The sequence below is a fragment of the Panthera tigris genome, chromosome D1 (genome assembly GCF_018350195.1).
Source record: "Panthera tigris isolate Pti1 chromosome D1, P.tigris_Pti1_mat1.1, whole genome shotgun sequence".
Taxonomy (NCBI): Eukaryota; Metazoa; Chordata; class Mammalia; order Carnivora; family Felidae; genus Panthera; species Panthera tigris.
The window spans coordinates 8,491,528-8,509,679 of record NC_056669.1 but is presented as its reverse complement, the minus strand read 5'-3'; the positions used below and the strand labels follow the sequence as shown (position 1 = coordinate 8,509,679).

Below are 18,152 nucleotides of genomic sequence, written 5' to 3'. Positions count from 1 at the left end.
GCTGTGAGTGTAAGATAGCCAACTTTACGACTTAGTATCAAAAGAGTAAGGCGAAATACCTAATAATAACGTTATCAATGACATGTTGAAAGGATATTTGGGGTCTATAAGCCTAGATAAAATATATCATCCATGTTAATTTTACCTGTTTAACTGTTTAGTGTAGGTACTAGAAAATTTTAAATGATGCACATGCCTCACAGTGCATTTCCAATGAACAGCACCGGTCTAGTATGTGCATTTCTAATAAGTTCTGCGATGATTCTGTGGTATCCTCAGATCACTTTTTAAGAAACCATGTGTGAAATGCTAAGCTCTCTGAAAGAATCAATGCCTTTACACATCTTTATAAGCCTCATAGTGTTCTGAACATTGGGGGTTATTTACTTTATACTAATTGAATTTAGATGCACTTAAAATTTTGAGTTCTTAAAATTCATAGAAAGAATTTCATTAGAAGTTTCGCTTTGGCTTTTTTATCCCCAGCTTGTAAGGAATTATTTTTGAATTTACATTCCTTAAGTGAAACAAAAAAATTTGAAACTCTAACTTTGATTTGTTCCCAAATCAATATAAACAGTTTTCTGAAGGAATTGGTGTTTTCCCCTAGGATTATTTGACTTCACCTAGAAATAGACTGTTTACCTGACTAGATTCCAAAATTGTTGAATATTATCACAGTCAAGTTCTTCGTTTAAAACTAGTGGTCAACACTCAACCAGGAATATACATGGATTTCTATGGCACAGTAATTTAGCTGGATGAGGAACAAAAAGACATGTATCTGGGGAAAGAGGGTCTGTATCTAAGGATGAACGGGAGGACAACTGGCAGAGCCCCCTGGCAGCTGGGAGGAAGAAAAGTGAAAGAGATGCGATTCCAAATATGTAAGCTAGGGGCACCTGGGTGGCTCAGCCGCTTGAGCGGCCGACCTTAGCCTAGGTCGTGATCTCCTGGTTCACAAGTTCGAGCCCCACGTCAGTCTCTGTGCTGACAGCTCAGAGCCTGGAGCCTGCTTTGGATTCTGTGTCCCCCACTCTCTGCCCCTCCCCTGCTCTCTCTCTCTCTCTCTCTCTCTCTCTCTCTCAAAAATAAAAACATTAAAAATTTTTCAAAAAATACATAAGCTAATGTGGGGATGCAGAATAACCTTGACTTCAGTGACTATTAGAAGAGAAATTGGTCACGACACTAGGAACACCTCTCAAAGATGGTTTAGTAATACCCAGTGAAGACTTTGGCACTTACCTCATGGCCACATTGCTGCCATCGATGACTACGGGTCTCAGGTTCTCCCCGTCATCCGCCACGAGCTCTTGCATCGGAGAGTCCGACCGCTGAGACTCCAGGGAAGGCGCTTCCCGCGTGAGACTGTTGACCGTACTAACCGTCTGTTCGGCCTCACTTTTGTTTCCAAGCTTGACGAGCTCTCCCAAGATGTCATTGATTAAAGCATCGGTACCGAGTTTATTGAGCACAAGCTGAACCTGTTCTTCAGAATAGCCTAACTTCAGTGCAAACTCTAGTTTTGTTTGGTATTCTCGCACCACATCGGGGGGTTTCTTCACTTCCTTGGAGGTAGTCTGGGACTCCTCAGGTTTAAAGTCTTGCAAAATGTCACTGCGTTTGAGTATGTGAGGCTCTAAGCAGGGAGACCTACACAGTTGTCTGTGAGTCTTGGTTAATAAGCATGGCTCTGCTGAAATGCTTCTCGACTGGTCTGACTCGTTATCGGAATTTGTGCTTTCTTCAGAGTCACCAGAGCTCACATTCTCTTCAGACACCTCTTTCTCTTCCTTCCCGGAATTAACTTTATCCATTGCTGGCTTTTCCACCATTGACCAAGGTACAGATGTACTTAAATGTGGGTCAGTGCTCTCCACATAAAGGTGGCCTAGGTCATGCCCCAGATGATCCTTCAAGCCCATGAAGCTGTTATGTGTACTTGACTCCACTTTGCTATTTTTTCTGTATTCCTGAATGCAAAGCACCCCGTATTCCTAGAGAAAAAATGCAAAATATTTAGAATCTCTTATGTACAGTTTCATTCCTGTTTCAGTGAAGAAGTTGAAAGATTATTTATTACCAAACTATACTGAATACCTACTTTGCAGTTACCTACATCTTCTCATCCCGCGGAACACCTTTGCCCAAGATGGCATCATGCCCCGTTTTTCAGATGAAGAAGTTAGGAATTAGAATGCCATGCGATCCCTCTGAGGTGACAAAGAAAATAACCAGTGGAACTGGGTTTTTTTTTTACCCAGTTTTGCCCGACTCCCAAACCCATGCTTCGCCCACTGTGTCATGATGCTTCTCGACCATCACGGAAGAGATCTTTCCACTGTCAGAAAGACCAATGTTTCCAGAGCGACACATAGAACATTACCCAAAAGCATGTTTTAGATATACCAGGATAGGTTCTGTACAAGTTCTCTAAAAGAGTTCATAAACATCTGTAAAGATTAAAGAGAAAGCCATACGGAGAGAAAGGAAAATATTAACTTTACTGTAATTGAAAAATTGACGTTAATTTGGATCAAGCTTAACGACTTTAGGTTGACTTTATGTCAACCTAAAGACATTTCAAAAAAAATTTACGTGGTGTGCTGTAAAAGCAAAATTGTACAACGGCCAACAAAGAATGAAATAATTACAGAGTGAATTCTACTCCGTTTAGGAGATGAACAGTTTTGTCCTAACAATCTTTATTTTGTGACTACTGAACATAGTAACGAATACAAATCTTAATGACACGCCACCCTTACTGTCAAGGACACTACCATCTACTTCACTCCAGGGGAAAAGAGCTCTTTTTTATTCTGTGCACATTGCTAGAAAGCGCAGAAATGAAATCGTTCTCATAAAATTAGCAGCATACAGTTAAGTACACTGACCGTTATCTTAATTTCCTGCATTTTACAGAAGAAAATATCTCCCTGTATTATATCAGATAATTAGTTCACCATTATCTACGTTTCGCTAAAAAGTCATCCTTTCTGCTACTCCCTCCCCTGCCACCCCCAGGAATGCTTTACTGTTTAAAATGCTTTTGCTGTTTTACTAGTTTTCCTCAAAGTCTATTGGGAATCATTGTTATTTCTCTACCAGGAACAGGTTAGCAAAATAAAATTATCTGTTCTTGTGCTTCAGTGCAAGGGCTGTAAATTTACTTATTAAGGCAATTCCAGTGTTCCATCTGGGGAGATTAGTAAGGCAGGGGTAGGTGAATTTGAGACTGTCATAAAACACCTATTTAAGTAATCTAAAAAAGAAAATTGTAAAAAACATTTTATTCTAAAGCTCTTCAACATCTTATTTACACTAGAAAGGAGCTATTATATAAATGTTAAGAGAAAAATGCTAAGTGTTCTTCTAAGAAGTCAAACATCTGAATGCATACTTGGTGAACTTATTAGAGAGTGAAGTATTTCCACATAATGAAATAAATTCTATTAAGTATGGTAAATACTAGAGAACAGAACATGGAATCTTTAGCTTGATAACCACACACTTCACATTTCTTCCGTGTGGAACTCCTACACACTTCTACAGGAGTTTCTCCGGGTTTTATCCCTCGAGAAGACAGATAACGCTGTTCTATTAATAGAGCGTTCATTCGTCTTAAAGGAACATCAAGTTCTCCTGGCCTGGGACGGCACAACTGATAAAAAGAAACACTCTTTAGGAGAGCTCTGAGCCGTATCTATTTCATTTTTTTTCTATTAATATGGATATGCACGAGCCCAATTATTTAGAATTAAAGGAAGGGATTCTGAAAGCACATCTTTACACCCAGTGATTTATTAACTACTGTAATATACTGACACCATAATGCAAGTAACAAATCACAACAGAATCCTAATGAAGGGATACAGTTAAAAGAAAAATCTGCACCGTGGCCTTCGCAGAGCTCCCACCAAAAGTATCTCGAACAAGGAAAACCCTATTGGAAGCTGGGCTGCCTGGCAACCAGAAGCTGGTTGCTAAGCTGCACTCTTTTAACATGCCATCATGAATGCTAGCACAGTCAAAGAATAATTTGGTATGAACAAAAGCCTATAAAAGAGACTGGGACTTAAGTGCGTCTGGTTTACCCTCCGAGAACAATGCAGCTGCCAGGCCAATCTGGAAGCTCCCACATCATTGTTCTGTAAACCCCGCAATCTGTTCTGACTACAGGAAGTGTATTTAATGGGCCACGCTGCTGATCTCCCCCGAAAAGTTTGGGTTCTGCACAAGCGCTGTTGTGGGATAATTCTTCATGGTAATGACTCACTGACCCAATCCCCGACTTGAAGTAGGAGATATTATTTTAATATTGAGCAGTAGTGTCCTCCTTTGGGACAGTTTCAGAAAAGATGAATACTTTATCAAAAACACAGCCACTGGGGAACAGGGAAATGAAATGTTATGTTTAAAGAGTAAGTGAAATTATTCTGAATTTTCCCATTTTCCAAAGAAATGAAACCCAATACTGTAAAGATTTTTAAACCATAAATGATCCACCCTAAACGAATATTTAAATCTTTCTATATCACTTCAGTCTAATCTAAAAAAGTGTTCATGACACAATGTAAAACTGCTCTACTATTAAATTTTATTCTACAGCTATAATGATAAAATAGGGAGAAAAAAATGAGATTGCCAATAGTTTACTTTTTATAATATTAAACCACAGAAAACGCAACTGTATACAAATGCAGTGAATACCACACACCTTTAACTTATAATCACTCATGTAATTTATATATCCTATTTAAATAAAAAGTTTACGATAACTGGGCTAACACGATTTTTAACACTAAGGATAAAAGTAAGCTTGATCTACCCTACTTTAAAAAAAAAACTAACATTTTATGTTGTTAGGCAAAACAGTTTTTTCTTTTCAAATATTCCCACTGAACCTTTTTTTCCACAGTGACAGGCCTCTCTCTTCATGTTCCATATTTCAACTGGTTACTTCAGAGTTTTCCAACATCATCTTCCCTAAACAAGCAGTTAAATAATTTTTAGTTCCTGTCAATCAACAGACTAAATATGAAACAGTAAGAATAAGGGCAAAGGAGTTGTTACCAGGCCTATAAGCCACACAGATTTTCTTCACTGCATAATCCAAATCTGAAGCAGCCTTATTTGTACCGATCAAATGGCAAACATTTGGTTTTTAAAACTTTCATCTCTGAAACGCTTCCTTACCCATTCGTAATTAGTAAAAGACTGCCCTGACTTAATATGGCAGTTAAAATTTTTTTCACAAATGATCTTGAAATCATTCAATAAAATATTAAAGGCTAGTCTTAAGATTTAAAAGCTGAAAAAATATTTTCATAGGCTGCAGTACTTGTTCATGTCATGTGCAAAACTTAAAGGAATTATTACAAGAAATCTTAGGACAAAGAACAGTAAAGCGTCTTTACTCTCATTCAGGGCCTTCAAAATTATCAACGTAATGTTGAAAAAGACAGCAAAGACTTCAATAACATCACATTTCTTATTACATGTAAGACAGAAAATACTTTTCTCCTTAACTCTAAATTGCTTATTAGACTTTTAAGGTTTGCATGTACTCAAATGCAAACATATGTAAACCACCTTTCATCAACTATTAACCAATAAGGCTAATTTCTTCCAGTTCATGAAGAAGCAACGTAGACAAAATTTCACACATAAAACAGGTCAGCGTTTATACTCCCATCATTATCAAAAAACTACAAAAAATATGGCTTAACTTTTAAGCTTTATATCAGGAATCTGTTGTAATTGGCCTTTACACACTATATTCATGAATACAAAAAGCACTGGGCAAAAATATAATGGTCTGAACACAGATTTCTACACTTACAAAGCTATAGCTTCCGTCCAGATACTATACTGGACACAGAAATAATTTTCTTTGCCAAAGGCCTAATAGATTAAAAATCAAATAATATTATTTGTTGAAAAGTAACCAAATGTTCATGCTAATTTTGTAGATGATGAAGTGTAACTATTTTAATTGTCAAAAAGAAACTTTCTATTAGCTGAAAGTAGGTTTATAATAGAACGGTTATTTACTAGAAATGTGTTGTATACACACGAATTCCCCCATTTGGTGAGATCTTTTAAAGTTCTCATTAGATGACTTGGATAATCCTTCACCTCAAATCCAGTAAAAAAGTTTTTGTTTTTGTTTTTGTTTTTTTTTATTCTAAAGAGCCTCACAGATCCGGAATATTAGACCACAAAGTTGTTAAATCAATTTATTTGTTTGTAATGTAAAGTTACAATGCCATAAAGTGGGTTCTGGTTGTTATCCAAATGGTAATACTATGAGAACAATGAAAATAAAATAATGAATATGTAATAAATACCTACTGCTGTAGTCTCTGTGTATTTAATTACCGTTGTATTTCAGTGAGTGCTGTTGTCCGCATCCCTCTAGCTAACAAAGGAAGGATGTCCCTTTCAACAGATTGGTTAATGCTCTGGGGCAGCAGATGTCTACTGGAACGGCAGGAGACCAGCAACTGGTGGCCTGCCCATCTTCTGAAAACTTTCAATAGACTCCTGCATATGTTCACACAATAGGGCATGTGGTAGAAAGGAAAACCTCTTTTTAACCCTTTACGCTCTCTCTTTCCCTCCCAACTGATAGATGAAAGTCTTTGTCTCCTCCTCTTTTCCCCATTACACAACTCGCGAAAGCAATAGTTATTGGAACGACATCTTCAGCCTAATGTTTGAAACCACTGCAGGGAAAAAGAGATGGGAGAAATCAGAACTCTATGTTGCTATCAAAAACCGCTGACAGAGCAGGTGAACACTTAGTCATTGTATTTACAGCAAGCTGTCTGAAACATCTACCTGTGCATCGGTCCATCTCCCCAAGCTAGATTTTTACGATAGTAGGAAAATCGATCATATCTTACTATCAGCTTAGAGCACCTAAGTCTGACAGTGACACTTTAAGGAACCTAAGAATGTGACAAGATAAAATCCTAATTCACTGTTTGTCAAAATATCAGAACATGTGATCATCACTTATCTTTAAGTACCGAATGATCACGTGCCATGCGCAGCGCCTTGCAAAGGTTCGTGAGGCTGTAATGACTGATCGGACTCCAGAAGATAAACCTGTAAAAAATCTGCTGCACGTATTTTACAGAGAGAATGATCTTGTATTTTGGCACTCCGTAATAATTTGTAGGCTTTCGTTTGAGGCGTATTCTCTCTTTTACAAAGTTCAATACTCTCGGTATTTAGCCAAGTTGAACTTGGAAGGCAGGCGTTAAGTAGCGCAGATACTCACGGCGGCAGGAAAATACAAAGACGTTTCTGCAGCAGCTTCAGCGGGAACTCCTTAACACAGTGGTAGCCGCAGACGTGCAGGCAGCCAGGAAGAACAATGAATGGTTGGACAGATGCAATGGCAATGTCTTTGCTGAACCGATTACCGAGTGGAGGGACAGCCAATCACGGCGCGGGAGCTCACAATTAGTTGGGCAGATGCGGGCCAAGCTCGGCTCCCTGCGTCAGGTTCGCAGGTTCCTACCATAAGCGAGTTGATGTCATTCCCGGGGCCTGCCCCGGGCAGCGTGTGTATTAACGAGGGGTGTGCGGGCAACAATAGGCCAGACAAAGGCCACTCGCCGGCAGCTGCTCTTTGGGAGCCGAGTCATTAGGCAGCAGGCTGCCAACAAGAAACACCTGGCTTGGGCGGCCTTCGGCTTTTCCTCCTTGCTTTTCATGCACCAAACAAAGAAACGAATTCTATTTTCAAGTAGTCAGAGTTGCATGTTTCCAAAAAGTTGAGGCTCCACTCCAGTCTATTAGCTTTGGGGTTTTGAGAAATAAAGAAAATGAAGTGTGTCAAAGTAGCGATTCCCTACTGCAGTAATCCCTTTCTTTAATAAATGAGTGACTAGTGAAATGAGACAGAAGGCTACAGTCAAACGATTTCCCTGGAAACACCGGGAAATCCAAAATATTTTTAGGTATTGGTTCGTTTGTTGCAAGGCAATAAAAAGACAAAAAAGGGAGGGGGAGCGATAAGAGCTTACAAACAGAATTTTAAAAAGTGAGTTCACTAGTCCTGTAGTGTGGGAAGACGAAACGATTGTGGTCCAACTGTGTGCCAAATGTGTCATCCAAACTGTACATTTAGACAAAACTGCTTACGTTCAGCCTAAAATCGCCAGCACGGCTCACCTTACACATGTGCAACGCCACGTAAAACTCTTTTATTACGGATTCCACTCACTCGTCTCATTAAATAAAAGCTTTCATTATGTTCTAATATACAACATTATCATACCTGTTAAAGGGATTTGTATTTCAGCTCAAATTCCAGCTCAGGAACAAGTTAATTTTATGAAGAAGAAATATGGGGGGGAGAATTACCAAAATGGACCTCCTCAGGGAGGAAGCTTGTTACCCCAGATTTATTTCCAACTTCCAGAATGCAGTACTTACAATGCTACCACTACCCGCTTTTGAGGGCTGCAGTTTCGTCCTGAGTGGCCTCAATGAAAGAAGTTCAACCAAAATTTAAAGCCCCTCAGGTGCTGTGAAAACACTCCCCTGCTAAAGGAAACCTACCTCCGACGTACCACCTACTTTTGTGAACTCGCGCCCCCACCCGCCCACACAAGCACGCACCCACTTTGCACTTTTCCTCCAGGTGAAGCAGGAGCTGCTACTAAAACTCGACTTTCTGATACAGGCTGAATTATGCACAGCCTAGGATTTATCATTGTATCATTATGAGAGCCAAGATGTAAAATTTGGTTAAAGCACCCCTAACGATAGAAACCAATCACAAATACCGGAGCTGCTCTCCGTTAGGGTCATTTGTGAATACGTGGGGGAAAAGTGCCAGTTGGGACTCCTGGCCACGCCCTTACTGTGTCCACTCAAGTGTCAATGAGATTTTCTCTATTTACAACCTAAGAGGAAGGCCTACTCCATACAGTTACAAATTTTCAGTTATCTCACTGAAGAAAACATTCCTTACGCCTACCAGAAGCCTAAAAAAGTCCTGTTATCAGAAATAAAATAAAAACGCAGAGTATACTTTAGATCACTGTCTATATTTTTTCTCAAAAGAGTTTACTATTTTATTAAGGTATATCATTCCCGAATGTTGGAAAAGTTCAAAATCTGTGGAAATATTTTCTAACTAAATGTAATTATTAGGTCTAAAGCAGAAACCATTCTTTTTCTGCCAAGGGTTATTTACGGTAATGTTTCTGCAGTGAGGTGAGCCTATGGTCTAATGTTGTAAGCGCATTAAAGATAAAGCATCTCTAACGTAGTTTACTGCACGTTATAAGGTAAATTACACAGAGTTTAGACTTTATGTCTTGGGTAAGCATATGAATGTCACAGAAGTGAAGAAAGTTAAAAATTTTTTTAAAAGTGACGTGGTGGTATTTCTCTTTAAAATTTCATGAGCAAAAGGAGTAAGAAACATAAATCAAGGCCACTAGGATGGTTAAGCAAATGTACTTCTTTTGGTAAAATGGGAGTTTGATTTAGCAAGATAAAAAACAAAAAATATAACACACACAAAAGCAAAGTAGTTACAACTAAACCCTAATAAAACCTAAGCTATGCACTCAGAGAGACAGGTCAATATTTATGAATTCATATTAAAACTTTTTTGTGTGTATAAAAAGGAAACTCTTTAGTATGAATAGAAAGTCCTCTCTTTTCCCCTGGGTTTCCTTTCTTCTCTTTATCCCCTGCTACTATAGTTACTACTTTATAGCTTTAATTCAGGAGGAGGAGGAGGAATCTTCTCACTAATTCCTGCCACTGTGAACACAAAGAATGAGAGAAAACTACCCAAGGGCTCAGCAGGGAGCCTGATCTCTAGCACTGGATTAAGCTTTTTTGCAAACAGCAAATAAAGGCAGTGATCTGAAAAAGCTAATCAGATCCTGCTGGGGTATTTAGACTATCTTGGTTGCTAGTATTGGATAATGTTAAGCACATTAAAACATCTGTAGGTGAAAAGCCCGTCTGGCTTTCTTAGTCATAGGCCCTGCCTGGTCCACTTGCCCACCACCCCCCACCCCCACCCCCGCCCGCCACGCCACGCCCCACCCCAAAGCCAATACAAACAGCTGCACTGGGCTCTCTCCGGGGGCGTCGCAAACCAGGGCTGAGCAGGCCTGCGGCTAAGACAGGAAAAAACAAGGCAGGTGTCATTTGTAATTTGGGGAGCACGCTGAAATCTGTCAATGCCAAGGGGGTGTCTAATGTTAGGACCTTGTTTGCTCAAGTCTGAATGTGAACACGTGGGCTCTGATGCTGATGTCTGGAAATCAATTCTCTTTATCACTGGTGATACAAGCCCGCTTCCCAGTACCTTCCCCCTAATGTGGATTTGTTTCCCAAAGTACACGATCTTCCTTGATCCTAACAGTAACACCATGGAAGTGAAATTACCATGTCACATTTTCCCAACTGTCTCCCAAAGGTTCAAAGGTTAAAATTTCAGCCAAAACTCTTCTCTAATTTTTGAGAATTAAACTAAGAAACAACCTACAAAAACCTAATCTACACACACAGGGTAAGAGAATGAAGCAAAATCAATCAGGTACCAGCATGTGAACGAAAGTGCTCGTGGGCGAGTTTTATTTCTCTTTCATGACAGGGTGAGCTTCTCCAAGAGCCCTCAGCTCTTTGCAGTGTTCCTGCAGCCCTGGTTCTGCCACTGAGGCTGCTGTCAACATCCAAGGCAGCGGTGGCTTGAGGGCACATCAGCCTCTCTGTGATGAGAGGTCTTTTCCTGGCGTCTCCTGCTCTGGCTTCAACTTCCCAACTACAGTGGCCTCCCTGGGTACAGCACTCCATCTGGCCTCTGCCTCCTCACTGGAGGAGGACTGATCTGGTGGGGGAGTCTGGGAAGAAGAATTTTGCAAGCAAAGCCTGGCCCCTTCCTCTGCCCTTTTCCCCTGGGCATCTGCCCACGGACAGAGAGTACACGGCTGCCTTGCTCCCCAGCACTGCCCAAGACTGGGTGGTTAAAGCTTTCTAGTCTGGACGTTCAAGGTTATCAAGCCCTCCAAGCTGGGCTCTGCCATGGCTCCACCAAAAAAAAGGCTATTTTGATGTCCATCTGTCTGGCTCCTCTGTCTATTTCTCACTTGGTTCAGAACTAAGGCAGGAAAAACACCCCCTCAAACCACACTCAACAAAAGCTTTTGCTATCAAGAGCTATTAAGGGGAACAAAAATGGTAAGCAGACTTAGGTAAATTAACTCTGATCAGACTACTGTTAAAACACATATAATGGGAAAGTTTTTTTAAAAAAAGAAACAATTCTGCGACACCTGGGTGGCACAGTTGGTTAAGCATCTGACTCTTGATTTCGGCACAGGTCATGATCTCACGGTTTATGAGACTGAGCCCTGTACTTGGGATTCTCTGTCTCTCTGCCTCTCCCTCCCATATGCACGGGCATGCTCGCTCTCAGAATAAACTTAAAAAAAAAAAGTTCTACAGAAGAAAAAGTCCTGTAATAAGAGGGAAGATAAGGGGCGCCTGAGCGGCTCAGTCAGTTAACCTTCTAACTTCGGCTCAGGTCGTGATCTTGCAGTTTGTGGGTCCGAGCCCCTTGTCAGGCTCTGTGCTGACAGCTAGGAGCCTGAAGCCTGCTTTGGATTCTGTGTCTCCTGCTCTCTGCCCCTCCCTCCCTCATGCTCTGTCTCTCTCTCTCTCTCTCTCTCTCTCTCTCTCTCAAAAATGAATGTTAAAATTTTTTTTAAAAGAGGGAAGATAATGTCCCTCAATATCAAAATTCTAAGGGTCTGACAATCTTTCAGTGCTACATCACTAACAGGGTTCAGAGACAAATAGCAAATACACAAAAAACAGTTATTTCTTCCCTGTAGACTAAAAGCAAAAATTTTTCTGCAGTCATTTTAAGTGACAACATACTCCACAGTGTAAGGCTTCAATTATTTCCCAGTATTAACTTCTTATTCGGTATTTTTGAAAATTCATTAAGCAGTAAGTCTTTAAAAAGATGCTCTTCGGGATGCCTGGGTGCCTTACTCGGTTAGGTGTCCGACTTCGGCTCAGGTCATGATCTCACGGTTTGTGAGTTTGAGCCCTGTATAGGGCTCTGTACTGACAGCTGAGAGCCTGAAGCCTGCTTCGGATTCTGGGTCTCCCTCTCTCTGCCCCTCCCCCACTCGCACGCTCTCTTGCTCTCTCTCAAAGATGAATAGAAAAAAAAACTTTAAGAAGATGATCTTCAATTCTTATCAAACTTGTAAATAATCAAGGAACAAGGAATTTTAGAAAAGCTCAGTGAATACAAATGACATCCTGAATGCTCACGTCACAGGTTCCTAAAGCGGCTAATGTAAAAGGGAGTAAAGGGAGAGAAAATTCATGGGCATAAAAGACCACAAATGATTTTAAAAGAGGTAGAAATCATCTGATATCATCCATATTAAAATACACAATTACATTAAATATAACTGAAACTCCCAAGAAAGGCTGACCCAAAGTGTGTAATTTTATATAAAATACAGGTAAGACATTCTCCGAATTAGGACAACCTGATGACACCTTACCTCTTACAGTAATGACAATATTTGCAACCTCATTATCAAAGCCTAGTCAGAACTGTTCTCTCCTGATGCTGTGGGGGCCCCTATGGGCCACTGTCTCTGCCGTTACCCCCGCTCCACCCACTGTGTACTCGTTCATGTACAACATGGTACCTGCAGCCTGTGCATCCCAGGGGAGGACGGACATGGGTCTGGTTCTTTAGGTGTTAAATAATTCCACGCAGCAAACTAATTCAAACACCGCTAGGTCAAGAGCATTGTTGAAAAGTGAGACTGACAGAGTCAGGCTATAAAGAATAACTATCAGACAGAATTAAAAGAAAGCTCTGTCATAAGGTCTGATCTTACGAATGGCCCAGAAGAGTGTGTAAGAGTGAACGGAGTAGAAAGGAACTGGAGAGAGAAAAGCATGGGATGCAGAAAATGACACAAAAGTAACTACAAACCAACTATGACCCAACCAAAGTTCTTTATTAAGAATTCCATCGAAATTCTCATTAATAGTCATGATAGAAATAGTTCCTGACATACCAATTCTTCAAGGACGGGAAAATGAAATGCTGGAGCTAGGGCCCTGTAAGGCCCTCACGCCAGTGACTTCCAAGTACTGCACTACTCACTTCAGCCAACTGTCCTGGTATTCAAGAAACTGAACAAGACGGAGAGGCTAGCCAACCGAACGGTTGTGTTAGACGCTGCCGAGTGAAATCGGCACAGGAGTTCATAACATTTTTCTCTACAGAGTTCTATTCCATAAGAGAGAGATGTAATCATTTAGATACTAAATTTGGATTTCTGAGCCTCCCTGACAAAACTCCTCCATACCAATCACCATATACTATAAGAAGTTAAATTTAGAATGTGAATCACCCTCAACAGCTGCCAACAGCGTCTGTCAACTCTAGCATGGCAGGGACTCCTGGGGTCTTGCTGATGGATCCCCCGTACCCCGCCAAGTGCTCCACATACAACAGGCACTCAAGACATATGCAATAAAGAACTGATAGCATTTCAATACCTGGGCCAAAATTCCTTTTCCAGATTGATTTGATCTTCCTGTCACATAACCTATATTCTTCCCAAACATGAGTATTTAAAGCAATGATTCTTTCAATTTGGTTGCACACTAGAACCATCTGGGGAGTTTTAAAACATATGGATGCCAGAATCTCATGCCTAGAGAGGTTTAGTTGTTTATTTATTTTGAACTGGCGATAGCCCAGGTGCGTCTAATGGGTACCCAAGTTTAAAATGGCTAGTGACTTACAGGTTTTTTCTTCTAAAACACCTTTTCTTCACAGCTTCACGTGTTAAAATCCTACCCATTACTACTGAAGATTCAGCTAAGCCCCAAATCTGCAGAAACCTTTCCTGGAACACAGTTAAATTTATCTTTGGAGGACTTGAGTTTTGCACAGGGCCTGGCCTATGGCCAGGACTTGATAAATGTTTGAGCGGTAGATCATTCCAGGAGCAGAGCACAGAGAAACACAATACATATTTATTGAAAGACTGATGTACAGGTGGTCCTCGTTACTGGCAGATTCTGTGTTTGCAAATCTGCCTCCTGGTAAAGAAATATTTGTTCCCTCCAAATTCATACTCGTTCAAAGCCGTTTGGCGGGCCTGTGTGAGGAGAGGTGGAAAATCGGAGTTGCCTGAGGCACATTCCAGCTGAGGCTGAACTTAGTGAGGCTGTGCCTCTTCCTTCAAGCTCTCCTACTGTCAACACGGCTTCTGAAAAGTACTATTTACTGCTGGGTCTTCTGCATCTTGTGCTTTTTGTTGGATCTGCAGTTTAAATGGCTCTCCAGCCTGGCGCTCAAGCGCTGTCCAGTGTCCTGAAGCGCAGGAAGGCCTTGCATATAAAGCACGCGCCCCAGGTAGGCCCGACCTCAAGCGCTGCTGGCCGTGGGGTTGGTGTGGGTGAACGAACCAACACTATATATGAAATAACAAGTCTTTACGGGGCGCCTGGGTGGCTCAGTTGGTTGAGCATCCGACTTCAGCTCAGGTCATGATCTTGTGCTCTGGGACTATGAGCCCCACGTCAGGCTCTGTGCTGACAGCTCAGAGCCCGGATGGAGCTCCTTCTGATTCTGGGTCTCCCTCTCTCTCTGCCCCTCTCTCACTCATACTGTGTCTCTCAAAAGTGAATGTTAAAACATTTTTTAAAAAAGTCTTTAAACAGCAACACACTGGCCACAGGTTTATGTGTTGATTGGTCCATGGAAGCATTTTGACTGGAGGCTCACAGGAACTTACTCCTCTATTTCCTCTAGGAGCAATGGTTCAGGACTTGCAGCAACTTTACAAAAGTACAATGAAAAACAAGCGCTGAGTGTAACTTCTCCCTCTCCTCAGAACCTTTAGGACTGGTATTTTTAATGCCAGTTTCACTCAGTAATTGAGCACCTCTGAGGTGCAGGTGCTGGGGAGATAGTAGGAATGAAGGAAGCCCCCTTCTCTCCCCAGGCTTACTGTGTAGTGTGGCTGGGGGACAGGGAGAGAATATATACCATACATAAGTGTCAGGCGATGGAAAAGGCTACAAAGAAACTTTCAGTCAGGGAAGGCTTCTCTGCTAAGGTGATATTTGCACAGACAGCAAAGAAAATGTGCACAGGAAGAGGGAAGATTTAGTACAAAAGCCTGACAGGAGTGTGTGTTTACGGAACAGCAACATGGCCAGCAGGACGGGTGGCAAGTGAGCAGGGGGAGGACTGAGAAGATGAGGACGGAAAGGGACCCACATAAGAAGCCAGGTCAAGTGGAGCTCTAAAAGGCAGTGCCTCACAGACTTTACACAGCATTTGCACCATGAACCTCTTCAAGACTGTGACTGAGGAAGTCTGGGCTGGGGTCTGAGATACTGCATCCTAACAAGCTCACAGCTGAGGCCATGGCTGTTGGCCCACTGACCCTACGGTGAGAAGCAAGACTGGAGGTCACACTAAGGCCTTGGCTTTTCATCTGAGACGGGAATGATAGGACCCTATTTTATACTAATGTCCTGTAAACTTGGGCTTACTTACTGTCAATTCTGTTCCATTGATTTTTTTCTATTTCTGTGCCTATACCATATATTAAGACTGTAGACTGATAGTATATTGGGGACCCTGAATGTGCAAGTCTTCCATCATTACATTTTTAAGCAGGCTTCACGCCCAGCACAGAGCCCAATGCGGGGCTTGAACTCACGACCCTGAGATCAAGACCTGAGCTGAGATCAAGAGTCAGGCGCTTAACCAACTGAGCCACCCAGGTGCCCCAATTACATTTTTTTCTCATTTTCTTATTCTCTTCTTGGCTATTTTTACATGTACATGCAGATACTTTAGAACTGTTTTGACAGATTTTAATCAAAAAGCTGTTGGTAACTGGAGGGAGACTGTGCTATAGTAGGACTTGCTTAAAAAGTACTGCTGATTTGTTGAACTGTTGAATCAAGAATGATCTGGTACACACACATATCACTCAGCCATAAAAAGAAATGCGATCTTGTCATTTGCAACAACGTGGATGGACCTAGAGAGATTAAGTGAAATAATTCAGAAAAAGAAATATACCATGGAATTTCACTTATATATGAAATCTAAAAAACAAAACAAATGAACAAAACAGAAATAAATGCAGAGATACAGGAAACAAACTGGTGGTTACGAGGGGCAGGGGTGGGGCAGGGGAGGGGCAAAAAAAAAGGGATTAAGCGGTACAAACTTCCAATTACAAAATAAATGAGCCACGGGGATGTAATCCACAGCCTGGGGAGTGGAGTCAAGAATACTGTAATAACTTTGTATGGCGACAGTTGGTAATGACACTTTTCATGGGGATCATCTTGTAATGTATGAACATACTATGATGTACACCTAATATTCATACGATATTGACTGTAAATTATACCTCAGCAAAAAAAAAAAAATTGATTTCTTCACAAAAGACAAACTTCTTACTAAGCTTGTCTTAAAATGTTTTGCTTTTGTTCTTGCTGCTATGAATGAAGGTTTTTTTCTTCTGTCATTATATTTACTGACTAGTTATTGTTGGTGTCTAAAATATTATTCACATAAAACTTCAGTGAACTAGGTACCTCCGTGAACTCCGCATGTTTCCATCAGTGTCTCCCTGAGGCTCTGGGGATTTCCAGATACATACAATAACGTAAAATTATCACATGGCCTCTTTCTTACCAATGTTTAGATCTCTTACTCCATCCTTTTGTCTAATTACACTGTATTATTAGATAACAATGGCTATTTTGTGTTTTTCCCTATACTGATGGGAATGCCTCTGGGAGCTTATTATTAAGCATATATGGACTGCCGGCTAGGTGGTGTTCACACATACAGATATACAACACATACATACCTCACCTTGAGCTTATTTACCACGCCAGGCCCCATTTTTCTCAATAGAAAAAAAAAGATGTGATATGGTTGCTCTGAAATTTAAATGAGCTAATATAGAACACTTGGAATGGTGTCAGGCACATAGTAAGCATTCAGCAAGTGTGAGCTATATGCAATTCTTTGCTTATATGCAACTATACATATACACATCACGCTATATAGAGCCTTTGAAAAATCACTTATAGAAATACATTTGCCTCCTACATGAAAGATACGGGGAAAAAAATCAGGAATGTGGATTGCATTAATATGTTAAAGTGATCATACTGTTTTCTTTGGCTTACTAACATTATGAATTATATTAATAGATTGTCTAATATAGAAACACAATTACATTTTGTGGATTATATATGCTTACATTTCCCCAAGAATTTTTGTATCAATAATAAGATTGTGTTGTCACTTTCCTTAATGTATTTGCTTTGCCATATTTGGGCACAATTTTGCTGTTAGCAAAGGGATACGGTCAGTGTACCAGAGAGTGCCTGACTAGACTGGGTGGGCCATGCTTTCCGATAGAGGAACCACTATTTCTACAGATCTGGTTTAGTGCTATTCTGAACCACGTCCCTGAACCTTGACTATAAATTCCAGGGCAGAGTTTGTTCCAGCATAGGGTCCAAAGAAAAAGAGGCTGACCTCTTAATTTATGAATATAAAAACCAACACCATACCATGCCCTCTTCCAACAACTGAGTAACGTGGACAAGTTATTTAATTGCTCTCAGTTTCATTAACCAGAAAATGGGGACAATACCACCAACAGCACAGGGTTGTTATACAGATTAAATGAGTTAATACACTTGGTTTGGTTTAGTTCCAAACATTTAGTTTGGAAAAACCAAACATACCCAAACTTTTTGTAAGAAAAGCTGAAGATTGAAGGGTCATGATATCTCGGCCAGTGAAAATAATTACAAGATGCTGAGGGAAAGCCAAAAGGGAACATGATGATAAAGGTGGTTGGGAGCCAGTGATTCAGAAGAAAAACACTGGCATGAAGGTGGGCAGGAGTAAACGGATGAAGGAGAAAATGGAAGCATAATTAGAAGAAAGTAATGAGAGGCACCTGAAAACAAACAAGGATTTTTTTTTTTTCTTGTAGAAAATAAGAAAGCATTTCCTTCAGTTTAACAATTTAGATGGTGGGCTGTGAAATAAATGGCTCTAG

At 40.7% G+C, this 18,152-nt stretch overlaps 1 protein-coding gene across 4 annotated transcripts in view; it reads right to left on the bottom strand.

Annotated features, from left to right (window-relative positions):
- Positions 1–18,152, bottom strand: part of ZC3H12C (zinc finger CCCH-type containing 12C) — an 82,315-nt gene that overhangs the window by 47,735 nt on the left and 16,428 nt on the right. For 3 of the 4 annotated variants that reach the window (XM_042957859.1, XM_042957860.1, XM_042957858.1), the window contains exon 2: positions 1,249–2,000. In XM_042957859.1, the coding sequence (XP_042813793.1) occupies positions 1,249–2,000 (752 nt within the window). Of the gene's footprint in view, positions 1–1,248; positions 2,001–7,291; positions 7,557–18,152 lie in introns of those variants that run through there. The other variant, XM_042957861.1, reaches the window with a different exon arrangement.